The 22,546-nt window shown below is 38.4% G+C and overlaps 1 protein-coding gene across 4 annotated transcripts in view; it reads right to left on the bottom strand.

The window, feature by feature from the left end:
• The window catches only part of SCUBE1 (signal peptide, CUB domain and EGF like domain containing 1), a 218,104-nt gene that overhangs the window by 106,604 nt on the left and 88,954 nt on the right, over positions 1–22,546 (bottom strand). For all 4 annotated transcript variants that reach the window (XM_055712142.1, XM_055712143.1, XM_055712144.1 and 1 more), the window contains exon 5: positions 2,241–2,366. In XM_055712142.1, coding sequence (XP_055568117.1) covers positions 2,241–2,366 — 126 coding nt within the window. The remainder of the gene's footprint in view (positions 1–2,240; positions 2,367–22,546) is intronic.

Below are 22,546 nucleotides of genomic sequence, written 5' to 3'. Positions count from 1 at the left end.
ACCATCATATATGCTGAATGAAAAAAGTGTGACTGCCTTATTAGCAGTGATGGTATGATCAGGTGATACGTAATCATGTAATTAGGATGTAATGACAACCTCATAATGCATACATAAAAAGCAGGGAGCCTCTCTCCAATTTTTTATGCTAACTTATTTTAACATCTTTTTTTCCTTTGAGGAACACTTGTCTCTTTACTAGTGGGCTTGGGCCAATACATCCGAAAACCTCTCACAGTATTCTGATTCATAGAATCATAGGAGATCTTGAGCTGGAAGGGATCCCTAAGGATCATCAAGTCCAACCCCCTGCATTTGCAAACTGGAAGATAAAAAATTCACCTCACGAAGTACTGGTTCTCTGTCACTTGTTCACATAAAAAACCAGAGAAGCAAGCTCTGAAAAACTCTGAAAGGCACAGTCTCCTGGAGGGACTATGATAAATCAGAATAATTGAGAGGGATATACTAGGGGTATATCTGATCCTACCAGTCCCTGGTATACAAGGCTACAGACCTAGTCCAGGCTGACAAGCATCTTTTTTCCAGCTCTTCAACCCAGTTGTATTCAGTACTTGCAAAGTTGCAGCTCAAGATTTAAGCCAATTCCACTGAAATGGCTAGCTGTTAAAAAGTTTTTTTAAGAGTCAAGATTTGGTTTCAGAACCAGGCCTTTATAAATAGCCTGCTGTAATCTCACAATTATTGTATTTTATAGCCAGGCTATCTGGCTACAGCATTATACTTCTTTGTGTTTGTAAAGGCTAGAAATAGAGTTATTTTAAGTAAGACTATGGAACATATTTGCGGGATGTACTGTGGGTTTAGGGGCCGGTGCACTCTGCAGCAAACTGCAACCTTGGAAAACTCAGCGTCCCTACTTAGAGGTCTGTCAGCAGAAGTTCATTATACTTCCAACTACAATTTGACAACCACAGGGCACAGAATAAATCAAAGTTTTTCACTCTATTAAACCCTGAGGCATTTAGAAATATTGCTCCAGAAAAGGCTGTAATCCTCCTGTCACCATCTCACTAAGAAAAAGAGTAATGGAATTCTTAAGGAATGTACACATTTGTGGAAACAAATACTAAACAACATAAATAAACATCCTCTCCCACTTTACCAATGTAGCTATGTTGCACTGCAATTAACAACATGCAATGTTCACTTCTAATAAACATTGAGAATGAAAATTACCATAAAGGCAAATTTTCTCTGTGCTTTTTGCCTTTGGCCCTGGGCACCCTCTAACACTGAGGAGCAGTCAGGCTGTACAGTATCCTGTGGCATTTCTTTATGATACTAAAAGGTGATTCTTTGACTTTGTACTTGCAAACTAATACAACCTAAGCATATTTACGCAGTGGAGATTGCAGGAAGAAAAAAGGTGAAGTGGAAGAAAGACTATCATAAAAATACTGGCCCTGTGCAAAGCACATAACATGTTTAATGTAATTTTATTGCATTTGCTTTTTGTTTGTCTCTCACAAAGCTACCAAGTAGGAAAGCAAGCTATTGGAATCACACCTTACACTCACTGAAGCCATCAGAAAGATGCCCATGCAATTCGGAAGCTTTCAGATGACAGCGCTCAGTTACAGAGGGTCGATTATTTTAACCCGTACAGAACAATTTTCAATTTTGTGGGCTAATGAGTATCTGTATCTTCAGCATCCTAGCTTCAAGAATACATCAGTCAGGGATTTTGTTTGAACTGTATATATGACACAACTGCATGTTTTCCAGGTAATAACAAGAGAAGTAGACTGCATGCAGTGGAATCAGGACTAGAGCAGACATTTATATCTAGCCTTTAGAAAAGAGGAATTCACCCTCTTAAATTGATAGCTCTGGTAGGTTTATCATTAAATCTATTAGTAGAATTATCAATGCATCTATCATTGTGGACCTTGCAAAATATTCCAAGCCAGAACCCTCTATGCTTTATTTGTTTTGCTTTACAAGGTAAGCCTGGATTAAACTGATCCCTCACATTTCTGCGTTCATAGAAAGGTAGAAAAGTTGTTACCATTTTGCTAACAGAGTCACTGCCAACATTCTGCTACTCAATCCCTCTTATCCATTCCCAAATACACCTTCTACCGCAAAAAATACATTACTAAAATTACAAATCACCTTTGGCCAAACAAAGTTGATTTCTTGGCTTCTGGAAAATAATAACAATGATGAAAATAAGACATTTTGTGGCATTTGAAATTTAATCTTCATCTACCTACATTTGCAGTCCTTCTGGTTTTTGGCAAGTTCAAAGCCAGGCCTACATTCACAGGCTACCCCACCTTTGGGCGTCTCCCGGCAGATGTGTGCACACCCATGATCTTTGTTCATACAGTTCATACCCTCTGTAAAAACAAGAAAGAAAAATGGAAAACATTAGTACTGAAATAAAGCTACAAACTAATGATACACATCCAGTCTGCCAGTAACTTTAATTGCAATTTTTATTTGCATCAGGACTGTGTTCCGTAAGGCAGAAGAATGCAGCTGAAAAGAGGTATACAATCAACAAAACAGTGTAATAAAGGACAAATCTCCTCTGGGGCAAACACAACAAGTACTACTGTGGAATATAGGGTGTCTCTGCTGCATGTAGAAACCCAGGACTAGTGATTTCCCTATTCCATACCCACATTCTAATCTTTTGTGAAAATATCATGGATTTAAAGGACACTCCAGGAAGTTGTCTGTCCCACAGGTGATTATCAGACTTGAATAACTGAACTCACTGTTATTTTTTCCTTGTATAAATTTAATGGTTGTTACTGTCTGGCACATTTTTATTTGCCTTTAATGTGCTGTGTATTTTCTAACACACAAAATCTACCAAAGATTATATCCAAGCTTTTTTGCTTGGATCTGCTTCTTCGCTATTTCACTTCTTCACTAATACACATCTCAATTACATGTCATCCACCATAAGCACAGCCCATCTCCAACAAACCTACTGACACTTTTCCCTTTGAATATATTAAACAAAACATACCAGCTGTTCAACAAACATCCAAGTGCCATGGTGGATTCCTGTTAATGTTTTTGCCAACGAGCAGTATCAACCAGCTTTCTCTTAATCATCCCTGAGCCAATTTTAGCTTTCTAAACCATGTAAGCAATTTAGATATTGAATGCGCCTGATGCTCTTGGAGGCTTTCATTAGTGAGTTAATTCAAATCCCACATATTCACGGAAATCCTGAACTCAGTCCTTATGGGTCAGTATCTAGCATTCCTTATGTGAACGAAGGCTAGCTAGATTTGCATTACAAAGACTTCCAAGACTTCCCCTTGGATATCTGACCTGGAAAGGAGAGACAAATTATGTCAGGGTACACTGACAGAGAATTCACAGCGTAACTCAGCTCACTACCATGAAAACAGCATCTATACCCCAAAACACTGGTGCACACATCAGTGTGGACTGGGCAGCTTGTTGGTCACTTCGTAACATGGCTACTCCTACCTACTCTACACTAATTTCTCAAAACAACTCCAGTGTAAAACGTTCAACTTAAACTTACAGTGATAACGTACTGTAAATAGATGTTTTTTTCAGGGCTGTTGCAAAGTTTTTGCTTCCATAGGTGAAAACGATCGCTGCCCTCCCTTTTCATTCTTCCAGAAACTACATGAACGTACCTGCCACCCGTGGCATCTACACACACGGCCTTCAAGGTGAGCCTGGTCTTGCACTATCAAAGCCTTGAAACCAAGTGCCAAGGCTTTATGATGAATTTAGCAGATGTTTCTCTGCATATAGAAGTTCTTAACTGAACACAAAATAGCGTAAAAGACAGCTACTAAGAAACTTTGTGTACGAAATTCTGAGGAGGAAATGCTATAGGAAGTCAGCCAGAGATTCCCTCGGTTGACAGAAGCTAACAGCTTCAAAAGTTATTTGCACTGCTCGACTTTACCTCAGAAAGGTTTATAATAGCAGAGCAATGAGAAACACACAGCACCAGTCTGAGTGGGTATTTTTGCTCACCTCCTACAAAAAATAGCAGGGTCTTAAATCTCACCAAATATGAACCCCAACATTATAGACAACAGATATATTTCTTTCTTCTAAATTCCCCTCTGTGTTGGCTTTGATGAGTCTAAAAACTTGCCAAAGCACAAGTTATACTCTGTAAACTGCAGCCTGGACAACAGATGCTGTTCGAAGATACAATACATACTGTATACTACTCTATACCATCCTATACATCGAAGTGAGGTATGAATGTTCTGTTTGGCTGAACAGATACAAGAAACCTGGGAACAGCTTTATTGAAGGTTTTGCGGCATTTTATAATCTCTTTCTCTCCATTTCTCCCAACAAAGGATTTCAGACACAATGCGTTTGACAAACCGCATTCCTGCACACTACACTATGTTCAGAAAAGATCTGGGAAAGATAACACATGGCTGATTGAGTCACATTGCTGAAGCAATGAGAAGAGAGGAATTAGACAGATGAAAGAAGATATTTAACGGCCCAGAAGTGTAATGAAGCCAGTGATTTTCAGTGTTTACTTACAGGCACTGAATATCTGCCATTGTTATAATCACTTGGGAAGACAGAAGTTGTGCACTGCTAAAAATATCGGGAGAAATCAAAGATCAAAATTACTACTTTTTGAAACAAAAGTGAAAGAAAAAGTAGAATTTTATTCTGGTATCTGTGTGTAAGACCACAATATTTCAGTTACTGTATCCATCAAGTAGTTGGAGCTGTAGAAAAATTATTTCAGTTCCACGTTTAGCTGGAGAAGAACACCATAGAAATCTCCTAAGCCTGAAAACCATTATTTCAGAAAATGTAGATTTTTTTCTGGTGAAATGAAAGACTATTATTTTTCAGTCAAGAGCAGTAACTCACCCACAACGAAACTTTTCATTTACATTTTAATATTTTTCAAAATTCCTAAGAATTAAATTACAAAAAAATTTCTAAACAAACTTTTGTTTAGACCTGAAGAAAATATTCAAATAAAAATGCAGCAAATAAATAGTTTGGCTTGTTTAAGAATGTAATCTAAAACAAATCCATGTTTATTTGCCTGTGTTTATTTTTATTTTTCAGAAAGCGCAGTATTTAGGCGGGTGTCTTCTGTATCAATCTACATACACAAATGATTTATGAATCATTGTTGATACATGAGATTTATTTTTTTTGCAAGCTGATTCTTCAGACAATACTGAACCTTTTAAGACAGAACATATAAATCACACTAAAAAATACAAAAACATGCTAAATTCCTTCCTAAATAGTTTAGTTGCTATAAAAATGCATATAAATGGGAGAGAAAAATACTCCTAAAATTACTTTGTCCAGTATTGTCTTTAGGAGGATGCGGTACAGACTCTGAAACAAACTAGAAATACACACCTCACGCACATTTCCTATACTGGAACTGGATGGAGTGAACTTCTGGTAGTAAAATAACCGGTCTGCTATCGTAGGCCATAACTATCCTGCTATCATAGAAGTAGTAAGATGTCTGAGTTACCATCTCCCCTCACTATCACCTCCCGAGAAGCAAAGTTTTGCCTCATTTTAGTTGATGTTTAGCAGCCACCTCATGTGCACATGCTTTTTACATAAAGAGCCCAAAGTGTGAATAACAACATAGGAAAAATTCCCCTGATGTTACAGGGGGATGTTTCTCAAGCATCTTAGTGCCTGCCTTGGTGTTCAGCCTGCCTTGCCCCCAGGACGAAGGGTGAACCACAGGGGAGGCGGGTGGCGTCCTGCCGGAGCTGCTGGCACTGCCAGGCACGGGCAGCCAGCATGCTCCTCTCCCCAGCGATGGGCAGCTCCAGCAAAAACGGGGTTCCCTCTGCGGGTAACTGGCACGATCGAGGCCAAACAGCCTGATTTGTACAAATGGGTGGAAAGTTAAGTCATTCAAGTAAAAAACCACAATAATGGAAAAATTGGGTGGGATTCTCCTGTTCATTTAAATGTGTTTGAAGTTTTTCTCTTAATCACCATAAGTCCCAGCTCAGCAGAGGGGCCCCAGCACCAAGAGGGGTGCCCTGTGCTTCACGTGTTGCTCCTTCCTGAAGATGACTGATATAACGTAGAACCAGGGAAGAGAGGGGAAACACCTATGGAATTATTCTAGGCTTTTCCCAAGACAGTACAGGATCACACCCACAGCAGTTTTGCTTCAGTATGTGGTACAGCGTGGGCAAAATATCAAGCAATGGATCTTCCACCCAAGCCTTAACCAGAAAGTATCTGCAGAACTACATCTTTTACTACACAGCCTTTTGTCCCCCCTCTCCCATCATATGCACAACTGCATCACTGGTTTTGAACATAAGTTGTTGTTCCTAGCTGCTTCTCTTAATTTTTGCATTGATCTGTGTGCCTCTGCTTCTAGAACTGATGTAACTATGGGTCAAGTGAAAAATCATAGTTCCCAAAACAAGGGAAAGACTAAACATTTTAAGTCTGTACACCAAAAAAATCCTTACTGTATTGTCATGATACTGAAGTGTGCAGCATTGAAAGGTTCTGGGTTTTTCATGTTAATTGTTAATAAATGCAGTATCTTAATTCCATATGCTGCTACTCAAGGTAGTCTCTAAAGCCTAGCACAAAAATGGGTGCATATTCTCTTTGGCCATGCTGGCAGACAGTAAAATAAACTTTTCAAATACAGACACATTCTCAGCAAATTCAACTTTCAAAAAGACAGCAAAACAGAATCCAATGGAAAATATATTACAAACAGGAAGAAAAATGCCACTTAAGAAAAGAAAACACTAATCTAATTAAACTAAATTATCTTTCAGCATTTTAGGTACAATTTGAGAAGCTTTCTCCTACTGCATTCCTGGTTTTTTTCTGACTTTCTGTTACAAAAGATTGTTCACGGGAGAGTAGCAGACATTGTTATATGACCCACAATCCACATTCATTTTTGTTCCTGGCCTAGGAGAGATTTGGGTGTGAGTCTACTACATTAATCCAGTCTGCCATCTAGGTATCACACATCTCTTAGTAGTGCTGTTCTGCAAAATGTTCAGTCTGATACAATGACCTCTCCATTGTATAATGCTCTAAAAATGTTTTCAGCTCAATGGCTCTGAAAATGCTTAAATCAGGCAGACTGTGACAACTAACGTACTGATCAGCCTTTATTTTTCATTAACACTGCCTGTTTGATCTTAATTAAGACTTCTAGCAATTATTTTACTCTGGGGTTCATCATGTATGCTTATGTTACCCTCTATGTTGTCATAACTTCACTTAGTCTGTATTTATATTGCTGCTATTTTTTATAACTTCCAAATAAACATTCTGATTCCGAACACAATCTGAAAAAGACTACTTTAAATTGCACTGAAGATATAATACAGTAATAACTTAGAATATCATCAAACTATATGTGGTTGAATGTGGTAAGAAAATACAAGAAAATACAAGAAATCTTGAACGTAACCCGTACATACACACTGACATGCACAGCAGCACGTGTGTCACTTATACTCAGTCCTCAAAACAGTGTAACTGGATTCTCTTTTTTGTTGATAAGTTAATTTTAGGACCAGGTACAAGTGAAATCTCTTACTACAGTTGCACCCTTGTTTAACAAAAAGTTAATTTTATAACAAATAATTTAAAAAGTTGTAGACATGGTTTACGAAGTTCATACATTACACAAAATTTGTATGATTCTGTTCCAGTAACTTCCAGAAGAGTTAAAAGACATTAGATCTAAGTTATATGCAAGTCATTGAATTGTTTGACTCAGATAAGCCACAGTGTTTAATTATTTGTGAACTGTTTTAAACACTTTTTATGAACATACCCTGTATGTAAAGTAAACCATAAATCTTTATAACACAAACAACAAGCAATTGTTGTGGTTAGTTTCTTCCCATCAGTTTTAGTTATAGGGGTAATTACTTCTGCCTGGGTAGGGGATCCATATGGTGCTACAAACTGCTACCGGTGCTACTCAGGACTTTCAGGACTTTGTTAGAGTACTGCTAGTTTAAGGAATGGTGGAGTTCAACTGTATCAGGATCAGCTGATACAGTTCAACTGTATCAGTATGTATTATTTATGAAAGCAAAATATAATAGTACCAAATACATTGTAATTATAGTAACTATAAAGTAAGAAACAGAACATAGCATGAAATATGATGTCTTTAGATCACCCGATTGTCACTTACAGTCATTGGCTCAATTCCTGGTGCTAGAAAGAACGGAACATACCTTCAGCAGCAGAGACAGGAAATAATCCATGAGGAAACAAGCATTCTCATTTCAGTTGTTTACTAAACTATTAACATAGTGGGATTTTCTTGTGTTTTCTTTGTAAAAGTTCATGTGAGAAACTACAGCACCACAATTAAGCACAATGACCAAGCAATTTAGAAGACGACAGAGACAACTCCTCTCCCAGAGTTTTTGGTTTACTCTGTTAGGCATGGAAGCCAAACAAAACACACTTTAAGTTTCTGATGGAGACAGGAACATGAAGTTAGTGAAAGTTCAAGATGCCTGTTTCAAGCCAAATGTTACACTACACATGTAAATTTTGGTTGCATAAATGTAGTTTGATGGTTGACTATCCAAAAAAAGCATAACGTTAACTTTTCGGATAGCTTGTGGAAAGCAGCTCCCCATCTACGCCTGTGAGTGTCCCTGCTCTGGCCTTCTAATTCTAGCATCTTGTGTGCTTCACAAGAGTGAGGAAAATCAACATTTGGCTAAACAACCCAGTTACAGTCAACAAATACATATGGTCAGATCTCAGCTTCAGTGAAGCTGAAGGATTGTTTTCCAGCATCCTGGATCTGACCTTTACGCTGCACAGTTGCATCAGATCTGGATATTTCTGGCTCACTAATAAGAATGTCTGGGTGAGCTTGGCTCCCCAGTGAGAATCTAAGATGCTCTCATCTCAAAAAACAGTATGTCCTTTCATGAGGCTTAAAAAAAAACACCAAAATTTTCTCTAGCAAGAAAACAGAGGATGAAACAAATTGATTGAGACAGCTACCCTTCCTCAGCCGCTCACAATGTCTTGGGTGCAAAGCATCCATCTAAGAGTAGACTGCTAAAGCTAAGTGAGAAACCTTGCATTGGGTATGCTGGAAATGTAATAATCTATGTCATGGACTTCTGTTTTTTTTATTGTTAACTAAATGAACATAAGACTTTCTTTCCATCTTCATTCTTGAAGTTGCCTGGTTCTGCCTAGATCTTTAGGAAAACACAGTTGTTTCAGTGACTACAACTCACCCCAACAGAGGTTGAAAAGAAAAGAAAACAAATAAGCACGCAAACTGACCCAAGGAAATAGAATTCTACACTATTAAGTAGACTGGCCGGAGAAATCCTGGACATCATACAAGCAAACAGCTGCTGGTATATTAAATATAAACAAATTCAAGTTTGTTTAGCAATTACATGTGTTTTCAGTTTGGATATAATTTGTGCTTGGGGACAGCATCTTGAGCAGGCAGGCTTGCAGTCTTATCTCTGACAAGATGTTCCTGCTCTGAGTGGCAGCCAGAAAACCGCATGTGTCATCCAGTCGCAAAGAGGGGTTTTATCTTAGATTTAGAAATAGGCATGTGTCAGAAATATAACTTCATTCTGTCAGCAGTAAAAGCAAAGATTTGCAATGCTGCAAAGGTACTGCAATTTCAGAAAAGAGGCTAGAAAGATTAAATGAATGACAGGAGTGAACAGACCAAGTTTATTTTAGCAGAAAACCCACGCAGACAGGTAGGGAAAGGAAACAGATGCAAAAATTTCCAGAAAATGTGAGCAATTCCTGTGGGACCAAGAACAGAGAGTAAGAAAGACTGGCTAGAATCCAGCCCAGGTTGGTTGTGACTGACTTGTGATTGTGTGATGGCTTTTTGCTGGATTACATGAAAGATGTTTGGCAATCTTAGTCTGTTTCCCACATTGCAGAGCTACCAATAGAAGCTGGTGCTCCCTGAAACCCTTTGAAATAGTCTCTGTTACCTTCTCACATGTAGAAACGGTTTATCTCAAAGAAAATGCAGTAAGATAGCCCAGAGAATGTGTGTTGCTGCTGCTCTGGCAGAATCAAGGGTGCCAGTCTCTGCTGGTATCTACTTGGCACCTGACATTACCACTGATTTCACATAGAGGGAAATACATGGCAGGGGAAGAGAAAGATAAGGACAAGAATGGAAAGCAAAACGAAACACAGTTAACTATATTACTATAATCTGCTTTTAATTTTGCTTCATCTTCAAATCACAATTCCTTAAACAATAAAGCAAAGCAAAAGAAAAGGTCGGTTTTGGGGGAGTCACTGTCACACAAAGTCCCTTGGCAGATGGAGGTGACCCTGAGGGCAGAACAAGGCCATGCAGGAGGCATAGCTGAGAAATGAGCTTCCTCCATTTGTCTTCACCACCACTGTCATATTTCCTGGTGCCTTGGTGGGAGCTAATAAACCTTGAGTAGTTCTGATATCCCGGCTCCCAGAGGTGTGGTGCTACAGCAGAGCTAGCAAGGACACCACCACCCAGGCATACTCAAATACCCCCAGATGGGAGGGGTTCAGTAACTACAACGAAGTCCCCGGTTGTGGCAAAAATGAGAAACTCCTGGTTATTTTAGAAAATACTAGGTCTTTGAGCCTCATAGCATACTAGAGATATGAAAACCTGGGTTACTCTTTTCTAAAAGGTTCTCTCTAGAGATAAAAAGTACTTATTTATAACATGGGAAAATTGTAGAGTATTAGACCAGACAATGGCAAGAAAATACTTTTACCCTCCCCGGTCACAGGAAAGCTCAGTATTTAAACAAACATTCTCCACCTCTACCAAGTGAAACTTCTCAAAATGATATTGCAAATTTCTTAATCTTCCAGTAAAAAGACTTAAAATAATTTCAGAAAGCAGGCACTTAAAAAAAAAATTAATTGAAAATACGTCTTTTCATTAGTGTTTCATGAGGAGGCTTTGAACCAGGTCTAACCAAAGTTTAAATCATAGTATCATTTGTGTAAAGATAAGGCAAGAGATGGGATTAAAAAGAAGAATACTAAAATCTTTTTTTCTTTTTCTTCCTCTGAAATCTGCACAACTGACATGAGATTGCCTTGGTTTCCAAAAAGAAATATTTCTAATAAAATGTTTTATTATTCAAATAGATCGAAAACCAGTAAATATTTCAATACCACCTGTCTTTGCAGGAATGCCTTCACAGCCCAAACTCTGCAGGAATATTTCATAACTTCTTGCAACAACTTGTAATTAAACAGAATATGAGTATCTGCTTGATGAGCACCTTTGGAAGCAAGAAAAGGTATTTAGCAGGTTTATTTTCCAACTGTTATTTAAGCAAGCTGTGGAGTAAGTAAACCTTGCAAAGCAGCAGGATGAAACAGGTTCTTCTTCTGGGTTCCTATTCACTTTAACTAAGATCCTTCATTCCTCATGGAATCAACAGATGATGAAGGGCCCTGGATGTGTGTGAGGGTTTACATTCAAACTCCAAGTGGAAGGATGACCTCAGCAATGCCTGTTCTGCACTGGGTATATTCTCAGAACTCTCAAATCTTTTCTCAGGGGAGTATTAGTCTCCTGTGGTTTTGACTCATCGCACTACCTTTCTAAGACATAATATGGCCCACATCAGACAATGCTGTCTGATGAACACTGACATTAATTTTGCTATTCTAGTAAGATTATGTTATTACCGTGAACACAACATGTAAAGACATTTCTAAGCATTGATAGCTGGAAAAAGTTTAATACATGCACTAGACTTTTTTCCATTTTCTTTTTTACATCAACTGAAAATACTTTTTAGGACTAATTAGCAAAACAATACATGTCATTAGACTATATATGCCTGTATATATTATATATTATCATAGATATGCATATCATTATATATATGTGCTAATTTGCATATATAATGAATAGTCATAATCATATAGAATGCTATATGTACTACTGCATATATATCCTATTTAAACCCAAAAATACATTTTGCAAGAAATAACTGTCTGCAAATCTACAGGTAAATATGGAGCACAGATCAAATTATTATCTTACATCAGACTTATCATTTTTGTAGGGCTAAACATGACCAAGATTCAAAACTCATTCTGTTGTTTTGTTCCTTACAAAATAAACACTGAGCAAGATGTTAGGCAATTCATAGACTCGCCCCTATGCAGAAATGACCATGTAGCACAAAGGTGGTCATGTTTCTCAAACATAAGGGATAAAGCAATAGAGTTTCTAGCCTCCTGTAGGTTTTTTTGGGGTCACTTCAGTGCTGGAAAGCTGAATGTGAAGCAACATCCATATACAGCTGTGCTGTAGTTGCCCAGAGCTTCACATTTCCATCGATATGTTGACAGTAGAAAATTCCAAAGGTCTAAGTTACTGTTCAACAACCAAACAGCTGATTTCCACAAGCTGTGGTGACTTTCAGAAAAATCATATACAACCTGGAACCAAAATTTTAACAGATATTTGGAGCCATTGAGTCAACTACAGCTTCTCTCAAAAATGAGATTGTGGGTATACCTTAGTTGCATGTTTGCACACAACACAAGTCCTTTTTAGGTGCAAATCTTTCCTGTGTTCACACCTCAAGGTTTTTACAGCTCATTTCCATGCACCGTTGTGTACAAGAAATAGTTGGTCCCTTGGGGAAGTCAAACTGGAAGGTGTACACTAAGGGTGCCAGAAACCGCATCACAGAATGCAGAATGGATTTCAAACTTGTTCCCAATTTCAATACATTCTCTTTTTTATAAAACCACATACATATTTCACTGATGAGTATCAGAGAAATAAAGTAATCCAACTCAGAACTGCAGTGGAGTCAAGGAAGAATAAAATGATACTAAGCCTTAGAAAATCCTATTGCTTCTAAAGTGTTTTTCTAGCAAGACTGTCAACACCTGTGGACAATGAAGGACTGAATATGAAAGGCAAAATATATGTTTGCAAGCTGCCTTGTGAATGGCCAATTTGATTTCCTACCAAAACGTTTTAAGATGTGTGTAGTGGCTGGGGTAAAAGCTATGTTATCTGGAGAACTGTCATAAATAAATAACTACTTTAATAAGCTCAGAGTGTTTGGCTCCTCCATTCTCCTCTGTCTCTTGATTGATTATTTAGTGGGTCTGCTGCTAGAGCTCATAAATTTCAAAATTCTTTCAAGTTTTTTTTTCTCTTTCTGATCAAAGAAATGTTTATGTATCCTTCCCATACTGTGTCTCTTTAAACTATTGGCTTTTTCAAAGTGGTTTTTTTTTTTTAAACACCATAATGTGATGTACACAGAGAGTAAATGATGTCAGAATCCTTTCTGCCCCAAACCAGTCTGTAAATCTTCAGAAAAGCAAAGTTCATGGGTGCATTTAAAAGGGGCACAATCTGTTTGTGCTTAAAAGAAAGTCCCCCTTTTTTTGTGTGTGCAGAATAACAATGCCAGAATGTGTTATTCCAAAGAACTGTTGCTATGGTGATGCCATCAATAACATCATTTTCTGCATCCTTGTCCTTTAAACACATAAGGAACGCAACAAGCATTGGTAAATGTGAAAAAAGAACAATTACCTTTTCTCTTTCAACAGCAGAGGAAGCCTTTTTTTCACCTCATCAATAGAAAATTATGTAGAAAGGAATAATAAAGACTGTTACAAGAAGCACCAAGAAGCCTATTAGTGACAAAGGCTTTTTTTTTTCTTTCCATGAATAATTACAGCTCTTCAAGAAGAAATCAGCCCAGGCTAAGGACCCTTCGCAAGCTTTAGATGGTAAAACAAACATTTGACTATACAAGGATTTCCCTTTCATGTACCTTTCCAAGGAAAAACAACTAAAATCTAGAATGAAATGGGAGAGAGAAAACCCAGAGAAACATCTGCTGCAATTAAAGAACCCTGCACATTCACCTAAAAGACTCATATCAAAAGCAACTAGATTAGTGACAGAATCAGTATAAATTTCAAGCCAGCAGGTTAAAGTTGTCTGTGGTGGGAAAGTTTGGCTTTTTGAGTAGTACAGTAAGAGGAAGCTATTCTGATTCTGTATGAACTGGGGAAACAGGATTTCAACACTTAGATGAGTTACCAAAGAGCTGTAAAACACCGTTAAGTTTAAAACCTCAAAGGCCAAAGCAAAATGGCACATAAACTTACTACACAAAGTCAGTTCATAAATAACGGAACCTTTACTAAAGCAAGATTTGACTTCAGGGACTTCTAACAGTCATGTAACATATAATTAGGGAGCCCTTCTGAAACACTTTTGCCCTGACTCCGATAGGCAACGTGCAAGTGGGAGCTCTGAATCTGCTGTTTGGTGTTTTCTACACAAAATAAAGGTCAACATGTTGTGCAATGGCTTATGTATATCTTTTGGGACTTCCCCTGCATACTTATACTAGGATCAGGGGCTGAAGATGACGATGTGAAAAATCTCCTGCTTCCTTCTCCTTGTCTCTAGGTAGTAAAAGGAACATATGTAAGAGAAAAGTGTGGAGGAAAGGAAGAAAGGAGTGACAAATTTTAAAGGTAGTTGGAGCACATGACACTGGAGATAAGAACAGGAATTGATAAGCTCAGAGACATACGTCCTACTGTTAAACCAAAGGGCTGTCAGGGTTAATGACAGCAAAGATACATAGCAGACACTTTAATTAGGTTTAAAGCACTAAAATGAACTTAAGATGATGCAATTCCAAACTCTTTAGCTGAATGAGAATGGTCTATGAGCAAAAGATAACAACTTAACCATACGGCTGCATTTACAATGGAAAGTCTGAGCTAGTTAGGAAGGGGAATTTAAGATGTTTGAATTATTTTCCTGAACACATTATTGTCTTGTGTCATCCTTTGATTTCTCACTGCTTCTGTCTCTTCACCTCTAGCAAGAGACAATGCTTGTTCACTTTTGATAGCTCCTTCAGCTCTCCACTTGTTACTGTGGAAATCCTAAAGGAATTGTGAGGCAGTAAAGATGACCCACATATGGAGATGGTGGGAATCAATTATTTTCCTTTCAGTTTTAGAGCCTCCGCAATGTTTCAAAGTACTCCACTATTTGGTTTAAACGCTACAACTGACTGGGTTCTGTTTCATGGAAAAAAGGCTTCCATGTTCTGTCTAGATTTCAACACATTTACGAATCGTTTAGAAAGCTCTGATGAAAGGCTTTAATAGGGCAGCTAATGGGCCAACTCAGCTTATCTGAGGGGCTATTCACCAAATTCCCCAGAAAACAAAAATCAGTGCAATCTGTTTCTCAGTATCCAAACATTACCCTTTATCTCTGAAGCCGAAGGAATAAAAGACAAATTCTTGGAAGGAAATGTTATGGTTCCCTTCCCTCCTGGTTTGTCTGAGACTTGGATGAAAATGTCTACTTTTGTAATTTCCTAGCTGGACTCCAGAGGCTGAAAGCTGAACGGCAATTCCCCATTTACCAGTCTCTCAGATCAGCACTCCTGCATGGCTGTCAACAAACCAAACCGATGGTTTTGATTAATTGGTGAGAGCCTCTTGAACTCCTCTGAGATACTTTAAAGGCCATTGGAAGTTTATAATGCTTAATTTATGGAGTAAGTATTAAAAGTGTACATGTGTTTTGTTAAGCAACAGTTTCTTAACTCTGTTGGACTTTGTGACTGGAAGGACACTTGGTACTTTTAATTGCTTATAGGTTACCTTAGAATGCATGCAATACATATGGGTCACTTCAGTTTGCACAGATCTTTGAGAAAATTTAATTTTTACTCTAAAAAGAGAAAAAAGCCTCTGAGATGAGGCATTTTAAAAAGATATGCCACTGCTTACAATATTATTCTCTTTCATAAGTAAGTAAAAGAGAAAAAAAATCTTTCCAATAATCAGGCATCAGCTAAATCATTCTCTTTTTCCGTCCCCTGAATCTTCAGATGGAATTTTCTCCACTGTATCACGTCGAACTGTACCATTTTTCAATGGAAGAGCAGCAGGAATGATGTCAAAATTTAGACTCCCCTATGCTCAGCTAAATCATTCTCTTTTTCCGTCCCCTGAATCTTCAGATGGAATTTTCTCCACTGTATCACGTCAAACTGTACCATTTTTCAATGGAAGAGCAGAAGGAATGATGTCAAAATTTAGACTCCCCTATGCTAACATATTCTGAACACTAACGGTGCTTCTCAAAAGAAAATGATCTTTCCCATTATAGGGATGCTTGCAGAATGGAAACCTGAAGATGAACCCAGAAGCATGTCTCTGTGGCTATTTAGAATTAATGAAAGTTCTACTGTGGCAAAAAGCAGACTATCACAAAAAAGCAAACTACATCAAGCCATAACCCAGTTAAAACTCCAGTTGTTTTCACAGCCTCTGCAAGAATGCATCCACCTGTACATCACCACCATTCCTACCTGAATGGGTGCATTTCCCCTACGCTTAAGTCACAAAAGTATCTTTTAAATGTTCTCAAAGACAGCACTAAAAAGCTTTAGTGACATATTTCTGGCCACAACCTGCACAACAAAAGCTAGCAAGTATGTCTTAAAGCTGCAATTTTGTCACCACCTAGGCAACAGGGTAGACTTTTTGTGACACATCTTTGCTATGGAATTTGCCAGATCTTTGGCTGAGAGAAAAATGAAAGCTGTGAGTGCGTGGGCATTGCTCAGATGGAGAAAGCAGATGAGAGATGGGTCCTGGGGAAGAGGAAAAATAAGATGAAGAAAGCTAGAGAGGAATGAAAGGTCAGTCAGTCATTGCCACTGAGTCAGAGGATTTGGACAGAGGTCTGTAGAGGACATGAGAAATAACCCTGGCACACCGCATATACACAACCACGAGAGAAGGTCTTGGGTCACAGTCCCATGCTGGAAAAGGAAAGGGAAGTCCCATAAAGGGAAGGAAAGAAAAGCTGGTTTTGATGAAGTCCTGGAAGTGATCTAGTGTGGATATGGAACAGAGAATGTGGTGTGCTGAACAGGCCAGTAAGTTAAATTCCTTGGGCTTGGAATAACTGGAAAACACAGAAAAAGTGGGACAATGGAGAAATTAATGGGAAGGCTGGCAGACAGAGGGCATGAATGACTATAGCTTTTGGGTTTACCAGAAAAAGGTGCGCCATTCAGTTTTATTCCATGTTCCTCAATGACATTATATGACAACCGCTTGCATGCCACTGAAGTTCTTGGCTTGAGAATATGTCTGGTTTTCAGCATCTCTCATAGAGTTTTGTGGGAAGGCTTGATTTCATCTACTACAATCTTTCTCACGACAGCTCGTATAACCAGGCTGCTTGTGGGGTGACATCAGACCAGAGAAACATTATGAGCATTCCTCTCTGCCATTGGCATAAGGACCATCATTACCAATATCCAGCAAAGTGTAACAGTGGAAACTCTGTATGTTCAGCAACAAAGTACTGGGCAAACAATCTGTGATACAAACATGAGTTTCAGTCTCCAGGTGTTGTACTGGATGAACTTAGCATTCTTGAGTGCTTATGAAGTAACGTTCTTTGTGTATTTAACAATATGTTTCTTATAAAAAACAAAAGGGGGGGGGGCAGGAAGCTATAATTAGCTGTGTTGTTACTGTCATTTAGAATAATTTGTGGACCTGGAAAGGTGCCACAGGGTATGCGTTGTATGGCGTTTTAATAGATGTTGTATGTTGTTTTTGGGTATCACTGATGTACTTTTTTTTCTAAACTCATTGAAACAATAAAGGAGACAAACAGCATTCACTTAGGCCTGACTTCAAATTTAAAAATCTAGTTTGATGATAATCCACATCCTTAAAAATTACAGGGTACCATAATCTGAATTAAACCCAATATGTGCACAACAAACTCCAGCCACCTCACTTGGCCAGCCAAGGAAGAGAACACAATGCTAATTTAGGATGTGAACATTTACAGGATTGGAAGTGCTACCCTCTCTTTTTGTGCAGAACTTGTTCTGCCAAAAAGAATGAAGGAGATAGGCCAAGTGGTGGGTGCCAGAAAGCAAAACTGGGACAGCACCCCCTAAGTCTGTCAGAGACGCTACAGGAAGCCTTTTTCCTTTCCCTATGCCTGCAATTCTTCTGTGAAGCGGCTTTTATGACCTTGCCTTCACAACTCAGACACACAAATTTATAGGTCTGGCACATCTGCTAACTAGGATTTGTACGACCCCAGTCTAACAACAGTTAGCTTCCCAGCAGTAGGAAGCCATTTTACATTATTTATAACATTGCTGCTCCACACTGATCCCACTGAGAATCCATCTTCAACTTCATGGCATGAGCAAAAGGACAGAGATTTTCCTTCCATCTGCTATGGTGAAACCCTATTGGCAGCCGCTATACTTTTTTTCTCCATGACGGTAATTGCCAGATTTCATAAGTACTGAGAGGGTTGCTATGTTACTTTTGACCCTGACTCTTGTCTTCCAGATCTTCTCTCTTGCATGCAAGTTTTATTAATGTTGATGGCTTAAGAAATAATAAGGAACCAGACTAACATTAGGTAAAACCACATAATCTTATACATAAATAGTACTTTGTAAGAGGCTTCGTATTAATGTGTTTTTCTAAGATGACATTTGCACTTACAGTCCTACAAAATAGGGTTTTTTAATAAAACATTGAGCAAAGACTGATAATTTAGAAGAGTCACTGCTTTTTACATGGAATTTATGATGTTGCAAGAGCTTTCAGATCTAAAAGCTATAGTAAAATGAAATAATCACTGCCAATCTTTTTATTCAGCACAGAACCACCACCTTATATCCTTACTAAAGGAGTAGCTAGAAAGGGGTGTCCATTTGAACAGAAAACTGTCATTGATTTGGTTGACTAATGTCAGAAGAAAAATGAAACTGTTTGGAAAATGATTTTGTGCTCATTGATCAAAAGCCATCCTAGAAGACCCTGATGACAGCGTATCAAAGGACTTCTAAATGAAACTGCCTGTTTGGACAGAAAATTATACAGGTTTCTTTGAGGATGATGCAAACTAAACATCCTACTTGCTGAATGATGACTGCAGTTATTGCTTCTATGTGAATGATACAATGGATTAATCTATTGTCATGCTGTATAGATTCCATTGTTGCTGTCACTGAAAATTATGCAACAGGGATCGTGATAACTGCCATGGCTTATTTAGCACAAATTGTGAAAGCTTATTTTTTAATTATGACCTCAGCATAGGTACCTTTTCAAAAGAAATAAGTTGTAGGCAGATCTGTTACCATCAGAAAATACTACATTTAGCTTAATATTGACAGCTTTTTTAGTTCTATAACAGCTTTTCAGAGTTTAAAACTGAAGAAGTTAATTTCTTACCCTCTCAGACAAGATCAAAGGCCCCAAGTGCTAAATTTAATTTTCTAGGAGTAAGGATAAATTAATGTGCATTTCTAAGCCACACAGTGACATGAAGAATCAGTGTTACAGGAACAGAGAGAAAAACTCTGTCAAAGAGAAAACCTAAAATAGGAAACATACCTAAACTAGCCAGAGTTTTCTAGCACTATTGAGACCGCTTCTTGACTATTATGCCTGTTTTCAGTATCTTCAAGTGATTTCCAAAGATAATAAAGAAGTTTGAAGAAAATGAAATAGCACTGTTCTCAAAGCATTGTTCTCACAGCATCGTTCTCATAGTAAGGCCAGTTAAGTCAGCGATCTTAAATACTACTTCTCACAGCAAAAATACTGCTTCCCAGAAATCTCTAAACCAACGCCATCTTACATGAACAAACAGTAAACCCACATTTGAGACTGCTTAGATTACAGTAGTAACTCTGAAGAAACAAAGGGATGTGAAAGTGGGAAGTCTGTATTTTTACAATCCATCTTGAATAGTTTCTGTCTAAAGTAGGAATCCAGTCTCTGTATTCTCCCTGTAAGGTTAAGGGAGAGAAATAAACTCCTCTAAATCAGAATCTCTCTTGGACAAGTGGCGTTAAATACACAGAGACAATGTGACTATCCCTCCATTACCTCAACCTCCTGGAGAGTTTGTTGTGAACTACAACTTTCCCAACATGGTATCAGATGAATGTTTTTTGAAAGACGATTAAATAAATTCACTATGCTGGGTAACAGGCAGCTATCATGTCAGTTTTATGTCTTGCACACAAAAACTGCTTCAGCATCACAGACCTCTTTGGTTCTGACTCCACGGCCAGATGAGAGTCAAAACGGAAGCAGTATACCCATTTTGGATAAAATAAAGCAAGCCACTTCTATAGGCGGTCATGAGTGAGAACGAAGGCAGTTTGTCTTCTGGGTAGACTCATATGGCCTGTGGCAAAAAGCACCAATGACCAACTTTTCACAGAACCATAGGATGGTTTGGGGTTGGAAGGGACCTATAAAGGTCACCCAGTCCAACCCCCCTGCAATGAGCAGGGACACCTACTAAAGCAGGTTGTTCAGAGCCCTGTCCAACCTGACCTTGAATGTTACCAGGGATGGGGCATCTACCACATCCCTGGGCAATCTGTTCAGTGTTTTACCACCCTCACTGTAAAAAATTCCTTCCTTACATCTAGTCTGAACCTACAAGTTTAAAACCATGACCCCTTGTCCTATTGCAACAGGCCCTAATAAAAAGTCTGTCCCCACGTTTCCTAAAAGCCCCCTTTGAGTATTGAAAGGCCACAATAAGGTCTCCCCAGAGCCTCCTCTTCTCCAGGATGAACAACCCCAACTCTCTCAACCTTTCCTCATATGAGAGGTGTTCCATCCCTCTGATCATTTCTGTGGCCCTCTGGACCCGCTCCAATAGCTCCATGTCTTCTAATACTCTTCTAACACTGCAAATATAAAAGAAGACTTGGATATCATGAACAAATTGTGCAAAATTATTACTGAACAGTCACATGACTAAAAGACTAGAAAAAGAGTGCATGTGGATTTGTGTGCATGTGTCTAGCTAAGACAACACCGTAGCATATTGACAACCAAAGAAAATATTATTTTTTTCAAAGGAATATAGTTTTAAAAACCCCCAAACAATCAGCATTTAGATTACTGTGTTCAGCTTCAGTTAAACTATGATATTCTTGACCCATGCAACATACAACACTGAAGAAATTTGCTGGTTCTGAGAAGGTCTTAAATGCAGTAGAGGGAACTGTTAAGGAAGATGTTAAGACTACTTCTGATGAAAATGAAAAATTTCTAAGTGTAATGTACTGGCACAGTGGAACAAAATGCTGATTAGCAAGAGACTCAGCACCTAGACCTACAAATTACAAACTACAGCAGAAAAGCTGACAATCTATTTCACTCAGAAGGTGCAACAACTACATCTAGAGAACCTATCAATGGTTCCTCCCAAACTTTAAAGTAATTTCATTCTACTATTCTCTGCCTTCTCTGCCACCAGTATCATTGGTGACCATTTATGCCATGGTTGTGCCCAACCTTTATATGTTCACATCAGTTCTTTGCAAGTACCAAGAAATATAGGTATCAATTATCTCTTAAGGTTGTTGCCTTTAATTTTGGAGGTATGTAGAACCTTTCTTCAGCTTTTAGCCACTGCACTTTATGATAACAAGTAGGCTCTCTTTCTGAGCTGCCATGTGCAAACTCAATAATGAAAGCTGGAAGTGTAGTACTGAGGGTGTCAGGTTTGCCGGCTCAACTGGCTACATTGTCCACAGGGGGTGCAGTCCAGAAGCATATGATACTAGAGAAAACAAAGTGATTAAAACTACCTGCATGTTGAAGGAAGTGGAAGACGGGGAAGATGGATGGCATGGAAGGTTTTTGACCCTTCCCTCAGGACCCTCCTGTGTGAGAAGCAGGCTGAGCCCTTCCTTTGGGTGGCTGCAATAAGGATGCAATGGGAAACATGAGCTGAAAACCCAACAAACAGAAGAATTCCAGGAGAAAAAACCATGGCAAAAATGAATGGTGATACTTTACACTGAAAGATTGAGTAGAGTCCTGAAGTATATTTGACTTCTGTAGTAACTACACCAGTGGATATCATAGGTAGGACTTCACAATAATTGCATATCCTTGCAGCTCACCTGATAATCACTCTCAACTGGATCCGCAAGTATTTACCGTGTTTCTGCTCTGTGGCTCAGAAGACAAGGTAGTTCTATAATTTGATGGTATTTTTCAGTGCTAAACCCTGCTATTGCATGGTGAAGTACTTAGCATGAATCATCACCAGCATCATCTACACAGGTATTGGTTCTGAGCAATAAAATTCCATATGATTGGAGACCTGAGTTAGAATGCAATATATACTTTTTTTAAAATGCCCAATGCACGTTTGAATTTTAAAATAAATGCCCACGAATGTTGCATTCCCTTTCCAGACATGCTTTCAATGAACTGCACACAGATAATTCACCGGCAAAAGCATTTGCTGAAACAGTGCATTTTAAATTGAAATTACACATTATTTATGAAAACAAATATTTTGGGTATATGTGAGTAAGAATTCACACCTAATCTCTGATTTTCAGAAATTCATTTGCCTACTCATGGAAAAGTTATTTCTTGCATGAGCTGTACTTTT

The sequence above is a fragment of the Falco cherrug genome, chromosome 5 (genome assembly GCF_023634085.1).
Source record: "Falco cherrug isolate bFalChe1 chromosome 5, bFalChe1.pri, whole genome shotgun sequence".
Classification (NCBI taxonomy): domain Eukaryota; kingdom Metazoa; phylum Chordata; class Aves; order Falconiformes; family Falconidae; genus Falco; species Falco cherrug.
Note: the sequence above shows the minus strand (reverse complement) of the source record. Positions and strands in the feature narration are given on the sequence as shown.